This window comes from Cherax quadricarinatus, chromosome 54 (genome assembly GCF_038502225.1).
Source record: "Cherax quadricarinatus isolate ZL_2023a chromosome 54, ASM3850222v1, whole genome shotgun sequence".
Lineage (NCBI taxonomy): Eukaryota > Metazoa > Arthropoda > Malacostraca > Decapoda > Parastacidae > Cherax > Cherax quadricarinatus.
Window position 1 is genome coordinate 4,606,059 of NC_091345.1, and position 17,667 is coordinate 4,623,725.

The window sequence follows — 17,667 nt, forward strand, 5'->3', positions numbered from 1 at the left end:
TGTAACTTACTACTATGATTTAAATAATAAGAAATTACAAGGACCCCAGTGGAAATAAATCACTTTCACTGACTTCTTTGGATTATTCTATGTAATTTACACATATGTTAAACTATCACTGATAATTGTACTTACGTGTGCTCGTACCTAAATAATCTTCTACTTACACGCTTGGCTCCAGAGATTGTATAGTGTCCCTTTAAAATATATCTGTGTTGTGAACAGCACGATCTCCGTTTTCCTTTGAGTCTTTAGGGCTGACTCTTATAACCCACAATGCTGCACCTTCCCACGTAGTGTTATTTAGTTTCATTTTTAAGTTAATATATTAATGAAGGCCAGGTTCTCTTTCGACTATACCAATTAAGACTAAGTTCTCATGTGACACACTCGTGTATTCCATACGACAGCTTTTACGTACATTTAATAGTGACACAGTTAATAATAACAATAATAATAATAAAAAATAATAATAATAATTTTTATTTCTACGTGTACAAGATATGCAAACATAACTGACACCAATGATGTACTATTGTACATAAAGCCCCCTTATTATGTAAAGCATTTCAAACAAATTAAGTCAATTTTGTCCCCAGGATGCGACTCACACCAGTCCACTAACACCCAGGTACCTATTTTATTGATAGGTGAACAGGGACAGCAGGTGTCTCAAGGAAATACGTCCTAATGTTTCCAGCTGTACGGGGAATCGACCGCCGGACCTCAGTGTATGTTTCCAGGGCAGTTCATTTTTAAACGTTAGTTTAAGATGTTATCTGATACACACGAAGAAGCACAAAGAACCGTGAAGACTCTGAGCATCTTCCTGGTTACACTACAATAGTATTCTTTTGTGATTTTGCTAGCATTTGCGCTCATCAAGTACCGATGAGTAATATATATTACAAATTCATTGTTATTATACCTGACTGAATTTCACTAGTTCCAGTGCGACTCGTGAGTAAGTTTATTCAGGTATACACAAATATAGTCACACAGCAGCATATGTGTAGAGGTTAGGTTAGGTTAGGTAAGGTTCGTCAGGAAACAGGACAAATGTTTCCTGACGCGGGTCTTAGTCAGATGATGACCCGCCTTTGGAGCTTTTGGTCATCTGACCGAGGCCTTCCGCTGGCTTACCGGTCCACCCCTTTAAAAATTATGGTCATTTATAACCATTGTTATATTTTTTGTGTAGAGAACCTGGGATAACACAAAAAGGTCAGAAAAAAGTGACTTATTTCCATTGGGGTCCTTTAATTTATATTCTACAGTAAATACTAGTCTCTTGGTTTCTTTTCATACATTTTTTTTACTTCTATAAGACAGATTTCAAATTGCCCAGAATAAGATAAAGTAAGTTTTTTTTGGCACATGTACACAAAAGTACAACTATCATACATAGTGTAAATTACCTGGTCTTCAACGGCACATGTCCCGCTCTAAATGCATTATGTAATTGTATGGAAAAAGGCATTTATGTACACTTCAGGACATATATCAGAGGAAACGTTTCGCCACTAGTGGCTTCTTCAGTCCTAATGAAGCCACTAGTGGCGAAATGTTTCTAATAAATTTCCTGAACTGTACATAAGTGTACATAACTGTACATAAGTCGGTACTGACCAGACCACGTGTCACTACTGACCACATCTACCAAGTGTCGGTACTGACCAGACTAGCAGGTAACAGAACTGACCAGTCCAACAAAATAATGTAATAACAACACTAGCAGATGACAACACTGACCAGACCAACAGGTGACAGTTCTAACCAGACCAACAGGTGACAGTACTGACTAAACCAATATGAAAGAGCGGCAAGTGAAATCAGACTGATGACCACTCTAGTGTCGTGACTTTGCTGTTGCACTCGCTGGTCAAGTCTTGCCCACAAATTACGAATTATTTCTGGGCTCTTTTTCCGCTTGCGACGATAATTATCAATGCGTGATTGAATAGTTGCAGAGCGATATTGATATGAAGATTAATGCAGTGCCAAATAATAGACATCTTAGTTACTGTTTTGCGAAGACTGATGCATTTGACACCGCACTGAGAGAAACATGCATCATCATTCTAGTAATAATGGTAGAATTACCGACAAAATGTTCGCTAAAAGGACACAGAAGCAACTAATGTGACAACGTTTCATTCTCAAGGAGCTTCGTCAAAACTGGAGAGCGAAACGTTGCCACAATAAAATGTGTTCATTAGTTACATCTGTGTCCTTTTACCTAACATCTGAACATTAGTATCGCAGATGACGCCTATAAATGGAGATGGATACATAATTTGAGAAGAGGATCCAACATAACGAGGAAGACCTCTGTAAATATCAGCCGGGTGATTCCTTCTTTCCTTTCTAAGTCGGTAGCAAAGGCGACATCAGACTTTGATCATTGTACTGAAGAAGGCAAGAAGAGAAGAAAATGCAATAAACAGCCGGTCTATTTTGATTCTGACTAAATATAAGCTCAATACTCTGGTAAATATCATGGAGATAGGACGGTGTACTTGACTACATTAGTGTTTGCAAAGTTAATATAATTACGAAGATTGCAAAGACAATAGAATTAAATTTTCTTTATCTATATTTTCCTTCCTTCCTTCCTTCTGTTCGATATATTCTTCTTCTTATTCTTCTTCCTCCTCCTCCTCCTCCTCCTACTCGTCCTTCTCTTCCAACTCTATCTCCCTTAGCACTGAGCGTCCTTACCCCTTTTAGTTTTTCTCATTTCAGTGTGGTTTATCATCTCCTTCCTGGTTATCCCTCTGGTCCCGTGCCCCCCTTACCACATATCCCTCGGCATCATCCTCATCCTCCTCCCTCAGTATCCTGGAAGTGGAAATGGTGTGTTTTGCTAGCTGGTAAGACCCTCTTATTGCCGGGCGACTCGTGGCAGGAATGTGGGAAACTGTCCAGACGGGATCAGTGTTTGAGGGTTTGTGTAAGAAGGAAGGAGAGAGAAAATAAAATTTGATCACCCCCAGAAGAGAAATAAATACAGAAAGTTAAAAGGGGAAATTAAATCAATTTCTTACTGAGATAAAACAAAAAAGTTTGAGTTCTAGATTAGTTCTAGTATGTTGATTTCGTATCTGAAATACAAAATGGTTTAGAAAATAAAGAATTTTTGTTGCAGAAAAAGGCTCTTTAGGACCCCCACGGGCTTAGCGCTCCTCCCAAGATATAATATTTTAAGAAAGAGGCGTGTCTGCCCGCCAGCATGGCAAATCAGCTGTTCCTATCACGTGACTGCAAACTCTGTGGGACCCTCACCCTGTGATGTTACGTGACAAATGTACTTAGCACTTTCTAGTAATTAAAATTAATAACATATTCCATTTTAGCACTACTCAGGAGCATCTGTTACTGGCTGCGTCCCTGGCTACCTGTTCGGTATTCCGGGGTCAACGTCCCCTGCGACCCAGTCCTTGACCAGGTCTCCCCGTGAATCAGGGCCTGATCAACCAAGCTGTTACTGCTGGCTTCACGCAGTCCAACGCACGACCCACAGCCAGGCTGATCAGGGACTGACTTCAAGTATCTGTCCAGGTCGCTCTTGAAGGCATCCAGGGGTCTATTGGTAATTCCCTTTATGCATGGTGGGAGGCTGTTGAACAGTCTTGTGACCCCTGACTCTGGAGAGTATCTCTGACGAACACCAAAAAAAAAAAAATTTAAAATTATGTACGAGTGTGAAATGGGTGGTTATTTTAGGCATTCACCAGGGCGATGATCGTGTACAGTGTGTCAGCAAGTGTAGTCATCATCCCGATGATCTGAGTAAGTGTACAATGTGTCAATAGGTGGACCCACTACGTCAATGGTGGGTCAGTAATGAGTCAACTAATGTACTCACCACGTCGATAATCTGGGTGAGGGCGAGTCCGAAGGTAATGTTGAGTGCCATGGAAGCCTTGAACGAGGGCCTCACTGACTTGTCGTAGTTACTCATCAGATACCGAGTCAATCGGTACTCAGCCTCGTCTGACCCGCCCGGCCACGCTGTCACGGAGAGATCAAAACTGGTAAGTGAAGCAAGAGTAGTGAGTGAGTTGGTGAATGAGATTTATAGTGATGGATGACGGAGGTAAGCTGTTAGATAAGGTTGTAAGCTGATGGATGACGGAGGTAAGCTGGTAGATAAGGTTGTAAGCTGATGGATGACGGAGGTAAGCTGGTAGATAAAGTTGTAAGCTGATGGATGACGGAGGTAAGCTTGTAGTTAAAGCCGGTGGGTGAAGAAGGTAAGCTGGGTGGGTGAAGAGGGTAAGCTGGGTGAGGAGGGATTTAAAGTAAAGAAATGCGAGGATAACTGAAGGGAAAGAGACAATTAAAGGAAGGGCAGGTATGATCTAATTTTGCTTCAGGAGAAATTAATTTATTGGGCGTCCTTCAAGGGGCTCCCTGGTGCTGGTGAAGGACTCTTGTACACGTCCTTCAAGGGGCTCCCTGGCGCTGGTGAAGGACTCTTGTACGCGTCCTTCAAGGGGCTCCCTGGCGCTGGTGAAGGACTCTTGTACGCGTCCTTCAAGGGGCTCCCTGGCGCTGGTGAAGGACTCTTGTACTAAGAGCAACTCTGTATAACCCTAGTGGGTTTAGACCTTGATTTTGATTATAATATTAATTGCACTAGAGAAGTAAAGCTGTATAAGCCATAAGGGTTTACCACTTCATCATGAATATAACATAAACAACACCAGCAACAATAATAATAACGAATATTCATAATTAATAATAATAATAATTGTAATGAAAAATAGACACATGCAGTATAATGCGATCCTTTATTGACAACGTTTCGCGCACACAGTGGGCTTTATCAGGTCACAAACCGATCTACCCGAGCAATGAGTACATGAGGCTGTATTTGAGGACCTACACGGGATGGGCAAGTACAGTGATAGTCACGGCATTATGCCGGGTGAGCGCCCCGGCATAATGCCGTGATTAGCACTGCAGGTATATTGTTGTGTAGGATAATGATGAAGAATTTTTCTGGCATAATGTTCGCACCACAAACTAGTCACAAACATGACATCTTCCCTGATTAGGTTCCTAGAAGCTTCCAGTTAAAGATAATTACAGTACCTCTCGACAAAATAACAAAACAGTCTCATACCTCCAAGCCAGCTGGACCTCAACTTGCTACCAAATTCCGGACTTCTTCAAAAATGTCTATGATATCACATCAAATATTGGATCATGGCACAGCCTATTGCTGTTTGGGATTATCTAGGGATTATCCCGACCAGTATCTAACAGTAGAGCAATAAATGACATCTCCAGAGAGGATAACTTCATCCGTCTTTCCCCTTGTGAGACGAACACCAGCTGGAGAAATGCAAACAAAAGAACACTGGTAACCTCCCACATAAATTTAGAAAGAAGATAAAAACGGAAAATACTACTGGAACAACAGGGATGATTACTAATATCTAATTGCTTCTAGGAATTTCACTACAGCACGAGCTCTAATACATGAAACACTAAATCTGACTTCCCTGACAGTGCCACAGGAGTTGAACCTTTCATCCTTCATGATTTAGATGTATATAAAGCTGCTATTTTATTCCCGCTGGTTCTGCATTTGGTTTCACTGGTTTAACTCCCAAACACAGAGCAAATGTTCGATCCAGCACTAGGTGATGCTTCAGAGAGCCTCCTGTCACAGTTCAACATTTTTGCAAATGTGCGCCTAACTGGTGGTGATCTTGAAACCATTAGGCCCACTCTTCGGTGAATCTGTCTCTTCTCTAAGAAACAAGTTATGGAAAGATGTCCCGTAGCTCGGTTTGTAACGCACTCCGCTCATTCACTAAGTGTCCATGGTACGATCCCCTACACCTACTGTCCCCTACACCACAGGAAATTTGATTCCACACTGACCATGAATAACCATGTAGTAAATCTCGCAAACAAAGCGGTCAGGAAACATACAGCTCTTGGCTGTATGTCGCATCTGCCCGACAGTAGAGGCTTATGTAAGGCAGAAGTGCACTCACACCTTGGGGATGCTCCAATTTCCTGGATTGCCTGCCCCCGTTACACCTACGACTTCTTGAAAGAACAGAGCATGACGATTTACCTCCCGTCTGAACCCGGCCTGGACAGTACTGAGTTCAACATCAGAGAGATGTGGATGGCCTTACTGTTATGTACAAGGCCGAATATTGTTAAGATGCTAGTGTTCTGGGAATAGAGAGCCTCTACACAACAAGACGGTCAGCCAAAAACAATTACTCTCTGGTTGTACCCTTTTCAATAACATCATTTCACCTGAGATGATTCATTTCTAGAATGACCAGAGTCTGGATCATCTTCGCGCAGCACAGTGACTTCCTCGAAATAAAGTCAATTGACCAGTGAAACCACTGATCCACAATGGCTCCGATTTCACCCTTTTCCCTATTTGAATGTCTCATAACAATAAAAAGGCTTTTTAATTGGGCTAAGGTAGGTAACAGCTCTTCACTTGTAAATAAAGGTAGGAACTCATAACCTAACCCCGTAAAAAACATTGTGTATATAAAAATAAGTGAGAGAGATGGGGAGGATGGGTCAAGGTATTGAAAGTATTATATATTTCTTGACATGGGAAGCCTAACATTTGCTTTCACCATTCACTTTACCTTGATTAATCCTATATACTCTCACTGACGATCCCCACTTCCCCTCTACATTGCCCATCCTGCATTTTTAACAGTCGGGTAATCGGGTTTATTTTTCCCTTGTCCCTTCCTCTTTGTCAAGTAACTTCGTACCAGGACAATAAAAAGATCGTCTATGGTTTAGTGATTTCCAAACATAAAAAAAGAGTTACATAATGAAAGTTAAGACACTTGTGCAACATCTGGTTATCTTTATTGTAGACGTTTCGCCATCCAGTGGCTTTATCAATACAGATTCTTTGAACATAATAAGAAAACTGAAGAACTATATACAAAAGATGAGGTAATCAGTCCCTCAGCCTTGGAGGTGGTGTTTAGAGCACCGTGGTCGTTGAGATTCTGAAGCAGAGGCAAGGAGACTGGCGCTTATAAAGGCGTCAGTGAGTATGGACGTGTAGCAGACGAGGGCATAGTCACTGGCAGGCGGGATTCCCTCAGTGGAAGTAGGTCCTTCCCAAAATGATGGGTTAGTTGTAGTAGCCGTGAAGAAGGTCTTGTAGTAGCCGTGAAGAAGGTCTTGTAGATGTCCTCTGAACCAAGATTCTATGATGTTGCAGTGTCTGACAAGTTGTGGAAGTTGTGCAAGTTATGCACAACTTGTCAGACACTGCAACATCATAGAATCTTGGTTCAGAGGACATCTACAAGACCTTCTTCACGGCTACTACAAGACCTTCTTCACGGCTACTACAACTAACCCATCATTTTGGGAAGGACCTACTTCCACTGAGGGAATCCCGCCTGCCAGTGACTATGCCCTCGTCTGCTACACGTCCCTACTCACTGACGCCTATATAAGCGCCAGTCTCCTTGCCTCTGCTTCAGAATCTCAACGACCACGGTGCTCGAAACACCACCTACAAGGCTGAGGGACTGATTACCTCATCTTTTGTATATAGTTCTTCAGTTTTCTTATTATGTCCAAAGAATCTGTATTGATAAAGCCATTGGATGGCGAAACGTCTACAATAAAGACAACCAGATGTTGCACAAGTGTCTTAACTTTCATCTTGTCGGTATTGTATACCTGTCTTGCACAACGAGTTACATAATGATTTAAAACAAACTACCTAAGAAAAAGCATTAAACGTTTGTTAAATGATATCGCACGTTGCTTATTCGTTCTTAATATTTTTAATTTCAGATTCAACAAGCCAGAGTTCGTTTAAAAATCTTATTGGTCTAAATGCTATATCATGAACTATGGGCTTGTTAATTGAGTTTAAAACTTATTAACATTAAGGGTCCTCGTCACTTGTTCACAACTAATCTAGAATATTTTTATCGTAAATATGGACTAAGTAGGACAAAAGTAAACCCCAGGTGTATATATACTGAGATACATATGTTCGTCCACACGTACATGCACTGTTGCTCTCAGTGCACACATAGCCAGATATATATATTCGTCAGTCTATATATAGTGCATTTACACTATGGTTAATGAGGTTTAGATCCTATTGATCACACTAAGTTTATTAAGACTGATGTCATATTATCACTGCCAGTGAAATACATTTCTCGGTTTATATACACAGACACACACACACACACCTTCCGGTTTACATTCCTCTGCTCATGCGCTAGTTGGTTGCTTAATGGGATTTAAAAGCCCATCAGCATCTCAAGGGTCATTAAATCTGCTTGTCAATCGTTCAATACTAGTAAAAAATGCGTTAATCTTTAAAAAAAGTTGCCTAGCAACCTTACTGCAAGGTAAGTTATTGCTTGCAAACCTTGGAGGAAATAAGAAGCTTAAGGGGCCTGTGAAGCAGTGAATTTTTTTTTATTTTCCGTCAGATTTCCTCCAGTTTTGGATCTCAATGGAAATAAGTCACTTTGTTTGACTTTTCTGGGTTAACCTAGGTAATTTACAGATATGTTACTATGTATGATAATTCGTGTAACTGTATTTATGTGTACCTGTACCTAAATAAATTTACTTACTAAGAGGAAAACAGGAATATTATAGGTGCCCTCAAAGACCAATAACAATCATAACTTTCCTCTAAGTAAGATTCCCCTTCAGTATATGATTATAACGTATCACAAGAAACCTATTCTTGTTATGACGAAGAAAGTTCGACGTCATCTTATTGGTGACCGACATCTGAGGACCTGGGCTGGTTCCCAGCACAGGTGGAAACAATTGGAATGTTTAATTACTCATGTTGTCTCATGTCGGTTCGTCGGTGGTGTCCCGGCCCGAGTCTTCTTCAGATGATGACCCGGTCATGTTGTCCCTAATTATCTTGCAATAAGAAGGTAAGTAAGTAAGTTCATTCAGGTATGCACAAATACAGTTCCATAGATTATCATACATAGCAGCATATGTGTAGAGAACCTGGGATAACCCAAAAAAGTCAGACAGAGTGACTTATTTCCATTGGGGTCCTTTTACCTTATTATTATAATATAAAGGTTATAATATTTTCTTATTATTCTATAATGAAGATAAAATCTTATTATCATACTAAAAAGACAATCTACTACACGAGGGTCATTAAGACTATCTACAATACGAGGGTCATTACTAGGAATAAGATAAAATTACACGTATGTTAGCTAAGAAAATAAAAAAAATCATTCCCCTCCGTTTCTGTAGCTACATTCATCAGACACCTTTTGGCACTCTTCTTGCTGTAGGTTGCATCATAGGGAGGGGGATAAAAGGACCCAGTGACGATAAGGCTAAAATAATGGTTTCACTTCGATATCCTAGCATACTGACTCTCTGGATTAATAATTCAAATGAATATTTTTATATCTGTAAACATACCTTGTTTAGCTTTTAATCGACACCATGCTCAGCCCTTCTAGGGCAGGGTAAGTGCCTGAGCCCGAGTTTGTAGCTCACAAGACTGTCATTCCCATTATCCCCCTTGGGGCGGGGATGGCAGATAAGAGAGGCCTAGCTTGTGGCTAGGCCTGGGGATACTTGGTCCCAAAGATGAGGGGGTACTTGTGCCTCCTCCCATGGGAGACTTAGGTCTCAGACATTCCCAAGACAGGAAGCCAAGGCCGGGCCACCACTTGGAAAAGGCCCGGGCCGAGAGAATACCGGCGAATCTTTAATAATAATAATAATAATTAGTTTTTAATATAAGCAAACATACCTTATTTAGTTTTTAACATAAGGAGCTTTGGTTTATTTTCTTTACAACATACTGTTTTTATCATAAGTTATCATATTCAGCAGTGTTATCTGACTACATGATCCTATTACTGTAGATATAGATTAACAGGTACATGTACCCATTGTTGTGGTGCTGGTGCTGGGTCACACATTACTAAGAGAAGCGGCACTGCTACATATTGACTTCATTGGTAACAATGGTTATAAATGACCATAATTTTTAAAGGGGTGGACCGGTAAGCCAGCGGAAGGCCTCGGTCAGATGACCAAAAGCTCCAAAGGCGGGTCATCATCTGACTAAGACCCGCGTCAGGAAACATATGTCCTGTTTCCTGACGAACCTTACCTAACCTAACTTCATTGGTAATATCCTAGATTAAGATAAGTTAAATTCGTCATTATTTTGGAAATATATTGAAAAAGATTAGCGCTAAGCATGAGAAAAATATAAAAAAAACTTTCTTATCTACTTACATATTCACTTACCTACTTACTTTACTTAATTATTTACTTATTTACCGGTCCAACATTGCCTGTCTTTTTTTCAGCAGCAGTAGAAAGAGTGAACACTAACAAATACTGACAATTCTTGTTGGGGATCTTGGTGGCAGAGTGGTAACAGGTTCCGCGCACCACCAAGTTGGTACTGGGTTCAGGCCTGCACCAGTACACGGGTTGTCTCGCACCGCCCCAGAGCGAGGAACTGTGTGGATTTCTTCCACACGGGGGAAATTGACGCACCATTAAGTATAAGTCACAACTTAATAGTGACCAATTTCTTTCAATTTTTTTTTTCGGGGATACAAGGTTAAGCGTCCTCTAAGAGAGCTGAGTAAATGTTTCTACAATTTTTTTTTTTTTGACTATTAATATGATTCAGAAAATTTTCTTATCCAGTTACCTTCACCAACAATTTTTTATACTTCATGAAATACGATTACAGTGGAAACAAATACGTACTGATGAAGAGTGAGCAGTGGAAAAATTAATTGGTCTTATTTATCTTATTTATCTTATTTATCAGACTCCAAGAAAGGAAGTATCAAGGAATTATTATTCGCCAGGAAAATTTCTGTGCGTTATCGTTAAAAATTAATAGACTGCACATAAGGAAAAAAAAAAAACTTTAGATAAGGATTCGAACCCACACACCTGAGACTTGGCAGAGAAGGAAACTTAATGACGTAATCAGAAAGAAATTCTTGAAAACGCTATATAGAGATACACGTTACAGACGGCACTGATAAAACTACGTCTTTCACAACTTATTCAAACTGATGAAACTTAACGACGTTTCGGACCATCTAGGCAATACAAAACTTCGTTTACTTCCAGTTTAGAAGCAGCTCTTTTGTTGTATAAGTTTCATTACTGCGACGTATTTCAAAGTAACCTTTATACTGGAGGATACAATTCAATTCAATTCAATTCAAAGTTTATTCTCTATAAGGATTACATAATTTTTAGTTGTGTATGTCATCTTAGAGGTGACGTTATCGCTCGCCCGGCTCTTGCAGCTCATTGTGCCACACTGCTTCCAAACCTTTCCTCGAGAATTATTTTAGTTTCTCCTTTAAACATAGACTGTACTCTAGTACACTAGGGGAGACTCTACCTACCGTCATCCGTATAAATAAATTTTATTCAGGTTGTATTTTCAAAGTTATACATATATATATATATATATATATATATATATATATATATATATATATATATATATATATATATATATATATATATATATATATATATATATATCTATATATATATATATATATATATATATATATATATATATTTTTTTTTTTTTTATTATCACACCGGCCGATTCCCACCAAGGCAGGGTGGCCCGAAAAAGAAAAACTTTCACCATCATTCACTCCATCACTGTCTTGCCAGAAGGGTGCTTTACACTACAGTTTTTAAACTGCAACATTAACACCCCTCCTTCAGAGTGCAGGCACTGTACTTCCCATCTCCAGGACTCAAGTCCGGCCTGCCGGTTTCCCTGAATCCCTTCATAAATGTTACTTTGCTCACACTCCAACAGCACGTCAAGTATTAAAAACCATTTGTCTCCATTCACTCCTATCAAACACGCTCACGCATGCCTGCTGGAAGTCCAAGCCCCTCGCACACAAAACCTCCTTTACCCCCTCCCTCCAACCCTTCCTAGGCCGACCCCTACCCCGCCTTCCTTCCACTACAGACTGATACACTCTTGAAGTCATTCTGTTTCGCTCCATTCTCTCTACATGTCCGAACCACCTCAACAACCCTTCCTCAGCCCTCTGGACAACAGTTTTGGTAATCCCGCACCTCCTCCTAACTTCCAAACTACGAATTCTCTGCATTATATTCACACCACACATTGCCCTCAGACATGACATCTCCACTGCCTCCAGCCTTCTCCTCGCTGCAACATTCATCACCCACGCTTCACACCCATATAAGAGCGTTGGTAAAACTATACTCTCATACATTCCCCTCTTTGCCTCCAAGGACAAAGTTCTTTGTCTCCACAGACTCCTAAGTGCACCACTCACTCTTTTTCCCTCATCAATTCTATGATTCACCTCATCTTTCATAGACCCATCCGCTGACACGTCCACTCCCAAATATCTGAATACGTTCACCTCCTCCATACTCTCTCCCTCCAATCTGATATTCAATCTTTCATCACCTAATCTTTTTGTTATCCTCATAACCTTACTCTTTCCTGTATTCACCTTTAATTTTCTTCTTTTGCACACCCTACCAAATTCATCCACCAATCTCTGCAACTTCTCTTCAGAATCTCCCAAGAGCACAGTGTCATCGGCAAAGAGCAGCTGTGACAACTCCCACTTTGTGTGTGATTCTTTATCTTTTAACTCCACGCCTCTTGCCAAGACCCTCGCATTTACTTCTCTTACAACCCCATCTATAAATATATTAAACAACCACGGTGACATCACACATCCTTGTCTAAGGCCTACTTTTACTGGGAAAAAATTTCCCTCTTTCCTACATACTCTAACTTGAGCCTCACTATCCTCGTAAAAACTCTTCACTGCTTTCAGTAACCTACCTCCTACACCATACACTTGCAACATCTGCCACATTGCCCCCCTATCCACCCTGTCATACGCCCTTTTCCAAATCCATAAATGCCACAAAGACCTCTTTAGCCTTATCTAAATACTGTTCACTTATATGTTTCACTGTAAACACCTGGTCCACACACCCCCTACCTTTCCTAAAGCCTCCTTGTTCATCTGCTATCCTATTCTCCGTCTTACTCTTAATTCTTTCAATTATAACTCTACCATACACTTTACCAGGTACACTCAACAGACTTATCCCCCTATAATTTTTGCACTCTCTTTTATCCCCTTTGCCTTTATACAAAGGAACTATGCATGCTCTCTGCCAATCCCTAGGTACCTTACCCTCTTCCATACATTTATTAAATAATTGCACCAACCACTCCAAAACTATATCCCCACCTGCTTTTAACATTTCTATCTTTATCCCATCAATCCCGGCTGCCTTACCCCCTTTCATTTTACCTACTGCCTCACGAACTTCCCCCACACTCACAACTGGCTCTTCCTCACTCCTACAAGATGTTATTCCTCCTTGCCCTATACACGAAATCACAGCTTCCCTATCTTCATCAACATTTAACAATTCCTCAAAATATTCCTTCCATCTTCCCAATACCTCTACCTCTCCATTTAATAACTCTCCTCTCCTATTTTTAACTGACAAATCCATTTGTTCTCTAGGCTTTCTTAACTTGTTAATCTCACTCCAAAACTTTTTCTTATTTTCAACAAAATTTGTTGATAACATCTCACCCACTCTCTCATTTGCTCTCTTTTTACATTGCTTCACCACTCTCTTAACTTCTCTCTTTTTCTCCATATACTCTTCCCTCCTTGCATCACTTCTACTTTGTAAAAACTTCTCATATGCTAACTTTTTCTCCCTTACTACTCTCTTTACATCATCATTCCACCAATCGCTCCTCTTCCCTCCTGCACCCACTTTCCTGTAACCACAAACTTCTGCTGAACACACTAACACTACATTTTTAAACCTACCCCATACCTCTTCGACCCCATTGCCTATGCTCTCATTAGCCCATCTATCCTCCAATAGCTGTTTATATCTTACCCTAACTGCCTCCTCTTTTAGTTTATAAACCTTCACCTCTCTCTTCCCTGATGCTTCTATTCTCCTTGTATCCCATCTACCTTTTACTCTCAGTGTAGCTACAACTAGAAAGTGATCTGATATATCTGTGGCCCCTCTATAAACATGTACATCCTGAAGTCTACTCAACAGTCTTTTATCTACCAATACATAATCCAACAAACTACTGTCATTTCGCCCTACATCATATCGTGTATACTTATTTATCCTCTTTTTCTTAAAATATGTATTACCTATAACTAAACCCCTTTCTATACAAAGTTCAATCAAAGGGCTCCCATTATCATTTACACCTGGCACCCCAAACTTACCTACCACACCCTCTCTAAAAGTTTCTCCTACTTTAGCATTCAAGTCCCCTACCACAATTACTCTCTCACTTGGTTCAAAGGCTCCTATACATTCACTTAACATCTCCCAAAATCTCTCTCTCTCCTCTGCATTCCTCTCTTCTCCAGGTGCATACACGCTTATTATGACCCACTTCTCGCATCCAACCTTTACTTTAATCCACATAATTCTTGAATTTACACATTCATATTCTCTTTTCTCCTTCCATAACTGATCATTTAACATTACTGCTACCCCTTCCTTTGCTCTAACTCTCTCAGATACTCCAGATTTAATCCCATTTATTTCCCCCCACTGAAACTCTCCTACCCCCTTCAGCTTTGTTTCGCTTAGGGCCAGGACATCCAACTTCTTTTCATTCATAACATCAGCAATCATCTGTTTCTTGTCATCCGCACTACATCCACGCACATTTAAGCAACCCAGTTTTATATATATATCCTTATATATATATCCTTCTCATACCGGTTTCCACCTTTTCTACTTTGTCTATCCGTTCCTTCTTTTATGTTTATCTTCTCACTCATTCCTGTTTCACGTCCTACTATATCCAGGAATTCTCTCCTCCCCCCGTTCCTTCTTCCTACACTCTCTCTTCAGTGTGTTGTGAGTCAGGTAATGGAGATGACACTTTCTGAACGCCCTAATTGCTTCAGTTACTTTCCCCTGGTGGCCAACACTGTGCTGGCACTAGCCAGTGCTGCCACACAACTACCACACCACTAACACACTAACACAGCAACACCCCACCACCAGTATCACACCACTAACACATCAACACCACTACCACACCACTAACACATCAACACCACTACACCACACCACTAACACATCAACACCACTACCACACCACTAACACATTAACATCCTCCTAATACCATTAGCAAATTTTCAGTACAGGTGACAGAGCCCAGGCTCGTAAGTGAGGAAACCAGACCCTCTGCTAGAAAAGAGAGAGAGAGAGAGAGAGAGAGAGAGAGAGAGAGAGAGAGAGAGAGAGAGAGAGAGAGAGAGAGAGAGAGAGAGAGAGAGAGAGAGAGAGAGAGAGAGAGAGAGAGAGAGAGAGAGAGAGAGAGAGAGAGAGAGAGAGAGAGAGAGAGAGAGAGAGAGAGAGAGTTACTCTAAACTAGGACCAAGTTTCTCGGGCTCCCAACTGAGAAATATTTACGAAGAATGCATTAAGGGGGTGTGAGGTTCGGGTAGGTGGAGGGGGTTAGTGTAGCTGGTAAAGCCGGCACAATAGCCCACCATTAAAGTTATGAGAAATCTTTAGCCTCCAAGGCACAAAAATATTAGGTAGGAGGAGAAAAAGGTAGATGAGCCAGCCAGCCAGCCAGCCAGCCAGCCAGCCAGCCAGCCAGTCAGCCAGCCAGCCAGCCAGCCAGCCAGCCAGCCAGCCAGCCAGCCAGCCAGCCAGCCAGCCAACCAGCAGGAGAATAAGAGGAGAGGGTCACAAGGAGGTTGAGTTATGAGCCTAGTATGAGACTAGCGTGAGAGCACATACATACAAGCACATACGTACATGCAGAGGTACATACTGTGACTGGACTTCTGAAACCACAAATAGATGAGTAAGCATACATACAGAGAACCCCACACACTCACACAACAGCACAAACTCACGGACGCCCACGCATGAGAAAGAACATACAAACATGCATACACAATGCTTTAATATAAGCCCATATACATTTTGCATACACCTGTACATGCAGTAACTCATACGCTGTATACACAAAGAAACGTATAGACACTGAAGCATATTTGCTAGTATATACTCAAACACACTGATACACTCAGTCTCCCACACACAGACACACACACACACACAAACACACACACACAGACACACACACACACACACACAGACACACACACACACACACACACACACACACACACACACACACACACACACACACACACACACACACACACACACACACACACACACACACATAAGGGCCAGTCCTATAGCTAGTGCCATTTCTTATATATGTTAATGACATGACAGAAGGGATAGAGTGCCTTTTCACAGACAACATGAAACTAATGAGTAGAATACAAGCGGACTAGGATCAGGAAAGACTACAGAGGGATCTGGACAGGCTGCGAGCCTAATCCGACAAATGGCTCCTAGAGTTTAACCTCACCAAGTGCAAAGTTATGAAGCTTGGGGAAGGATAAAGAAGACCACAGACGGAGCACAGGCTCCGGGTGTGAAAGACTGCAAACCTCACTCAAGGAAAAGGATCTTAGGGTGAGTATCACACCGAACACATCCCCTGAGGCATACATCAATCAAATAATTGCTGCAGCATATGGGCGCCTGGCAAACCTATGAACAGTGCCTCGACATCTAAGTAAGGATCTGCTCACGACACTTTACACCGTGTACGTCTGACACATATTGGAGTATGCAGCACCAGTATGGAACCCACACGTGGTAAAACATGTAAAGAAATTGGGGAAAGTGCAACAAATTGCAACAAGACTAGTCCCGGAGCTAAGGAGTATGTCCTACGAGGAGAGGTTAATGGAGCTCAACCTGAAGACACTGGAGGACAGAAGGGATAGAGAAGACATGATAACGACGTATAAAATACTGAGAGGAATTGACATGGTAGACCTGGCCAGAAACATTTTAGAGTAAAAATAAAATCAAACATCAGCAGCTTGTGACAGGTAAGCCAATCTCACAACAAAAGAGAGACAGACAGACAGACAGAGAGGATGGATAGGGGAAATAAGAAGGGAAAAGGATATGAGAGAGTTAGAGAAAGAGCTAGACTTGTTCGGTCAACATAAAATAAAAAATTAGGAACAGTAACGCGGGGTAATAATCAACTTGGTCAGACATCTTCAGGTCCAACAAAAAGTTTCTGGGTCACAATATTAGCACATAACACCGAGCGACCAACTTAAGTTTACTCTTATCGCCTAAATCTATTTGGTTCTCTCTACACTTAAAATGTTTGGTTCTCTCTACACTTACAATGTTTGGTTCTCTCTACACTTACAATGTTTGGTTCTCTCTACACTTACAATGTTTGGTTCTCTCTACACTTACAATGTTTGGTTCTCTCTACACTTACAATGTTTGGTTCTCTCTACACTTACAATGTTTGGTTCTCTCTACACTTACAATGTTTGGTTCTCTCTACACTTAAAATGTTTGGTTCTCTCTACACTTAAAATGTTTGGTTCTCTCTACACTTACAATGTTTGGTTCTCTGTACACTTACAATGTTTGGTTCTCTCTACACTTACAATGTTTGGTTCTCTCTACACTTACAA

At 40.9% G+C, this 17,667-nt stretch overlaps 1 protein-coding gene across 1 annotated transcript in view; it reads right to left on the reverse strand.

Annotated features, from left to right (window-relative positions):
• LOC138854301 (neuronal acetylcholine receptor subunit alpha-10-like) overlaps positions 1 to 17,667 on the reverse strand; it is a 287,750-nt gene that overhangs the window by 108,376 nt on the left and 161,707 nt on the right. Inside the window, exon 3 of the mRNA XM_070096542.1 lies at positions 3,869 to 4,014. Coding sequence (XP_069952643.1) covers positions 3,869 to 4,014 — 146 coding nt within the window. The remainder of the gene's footprint in view (positions 1 to 3,868; positions 4,015 to 17,667) is intronic.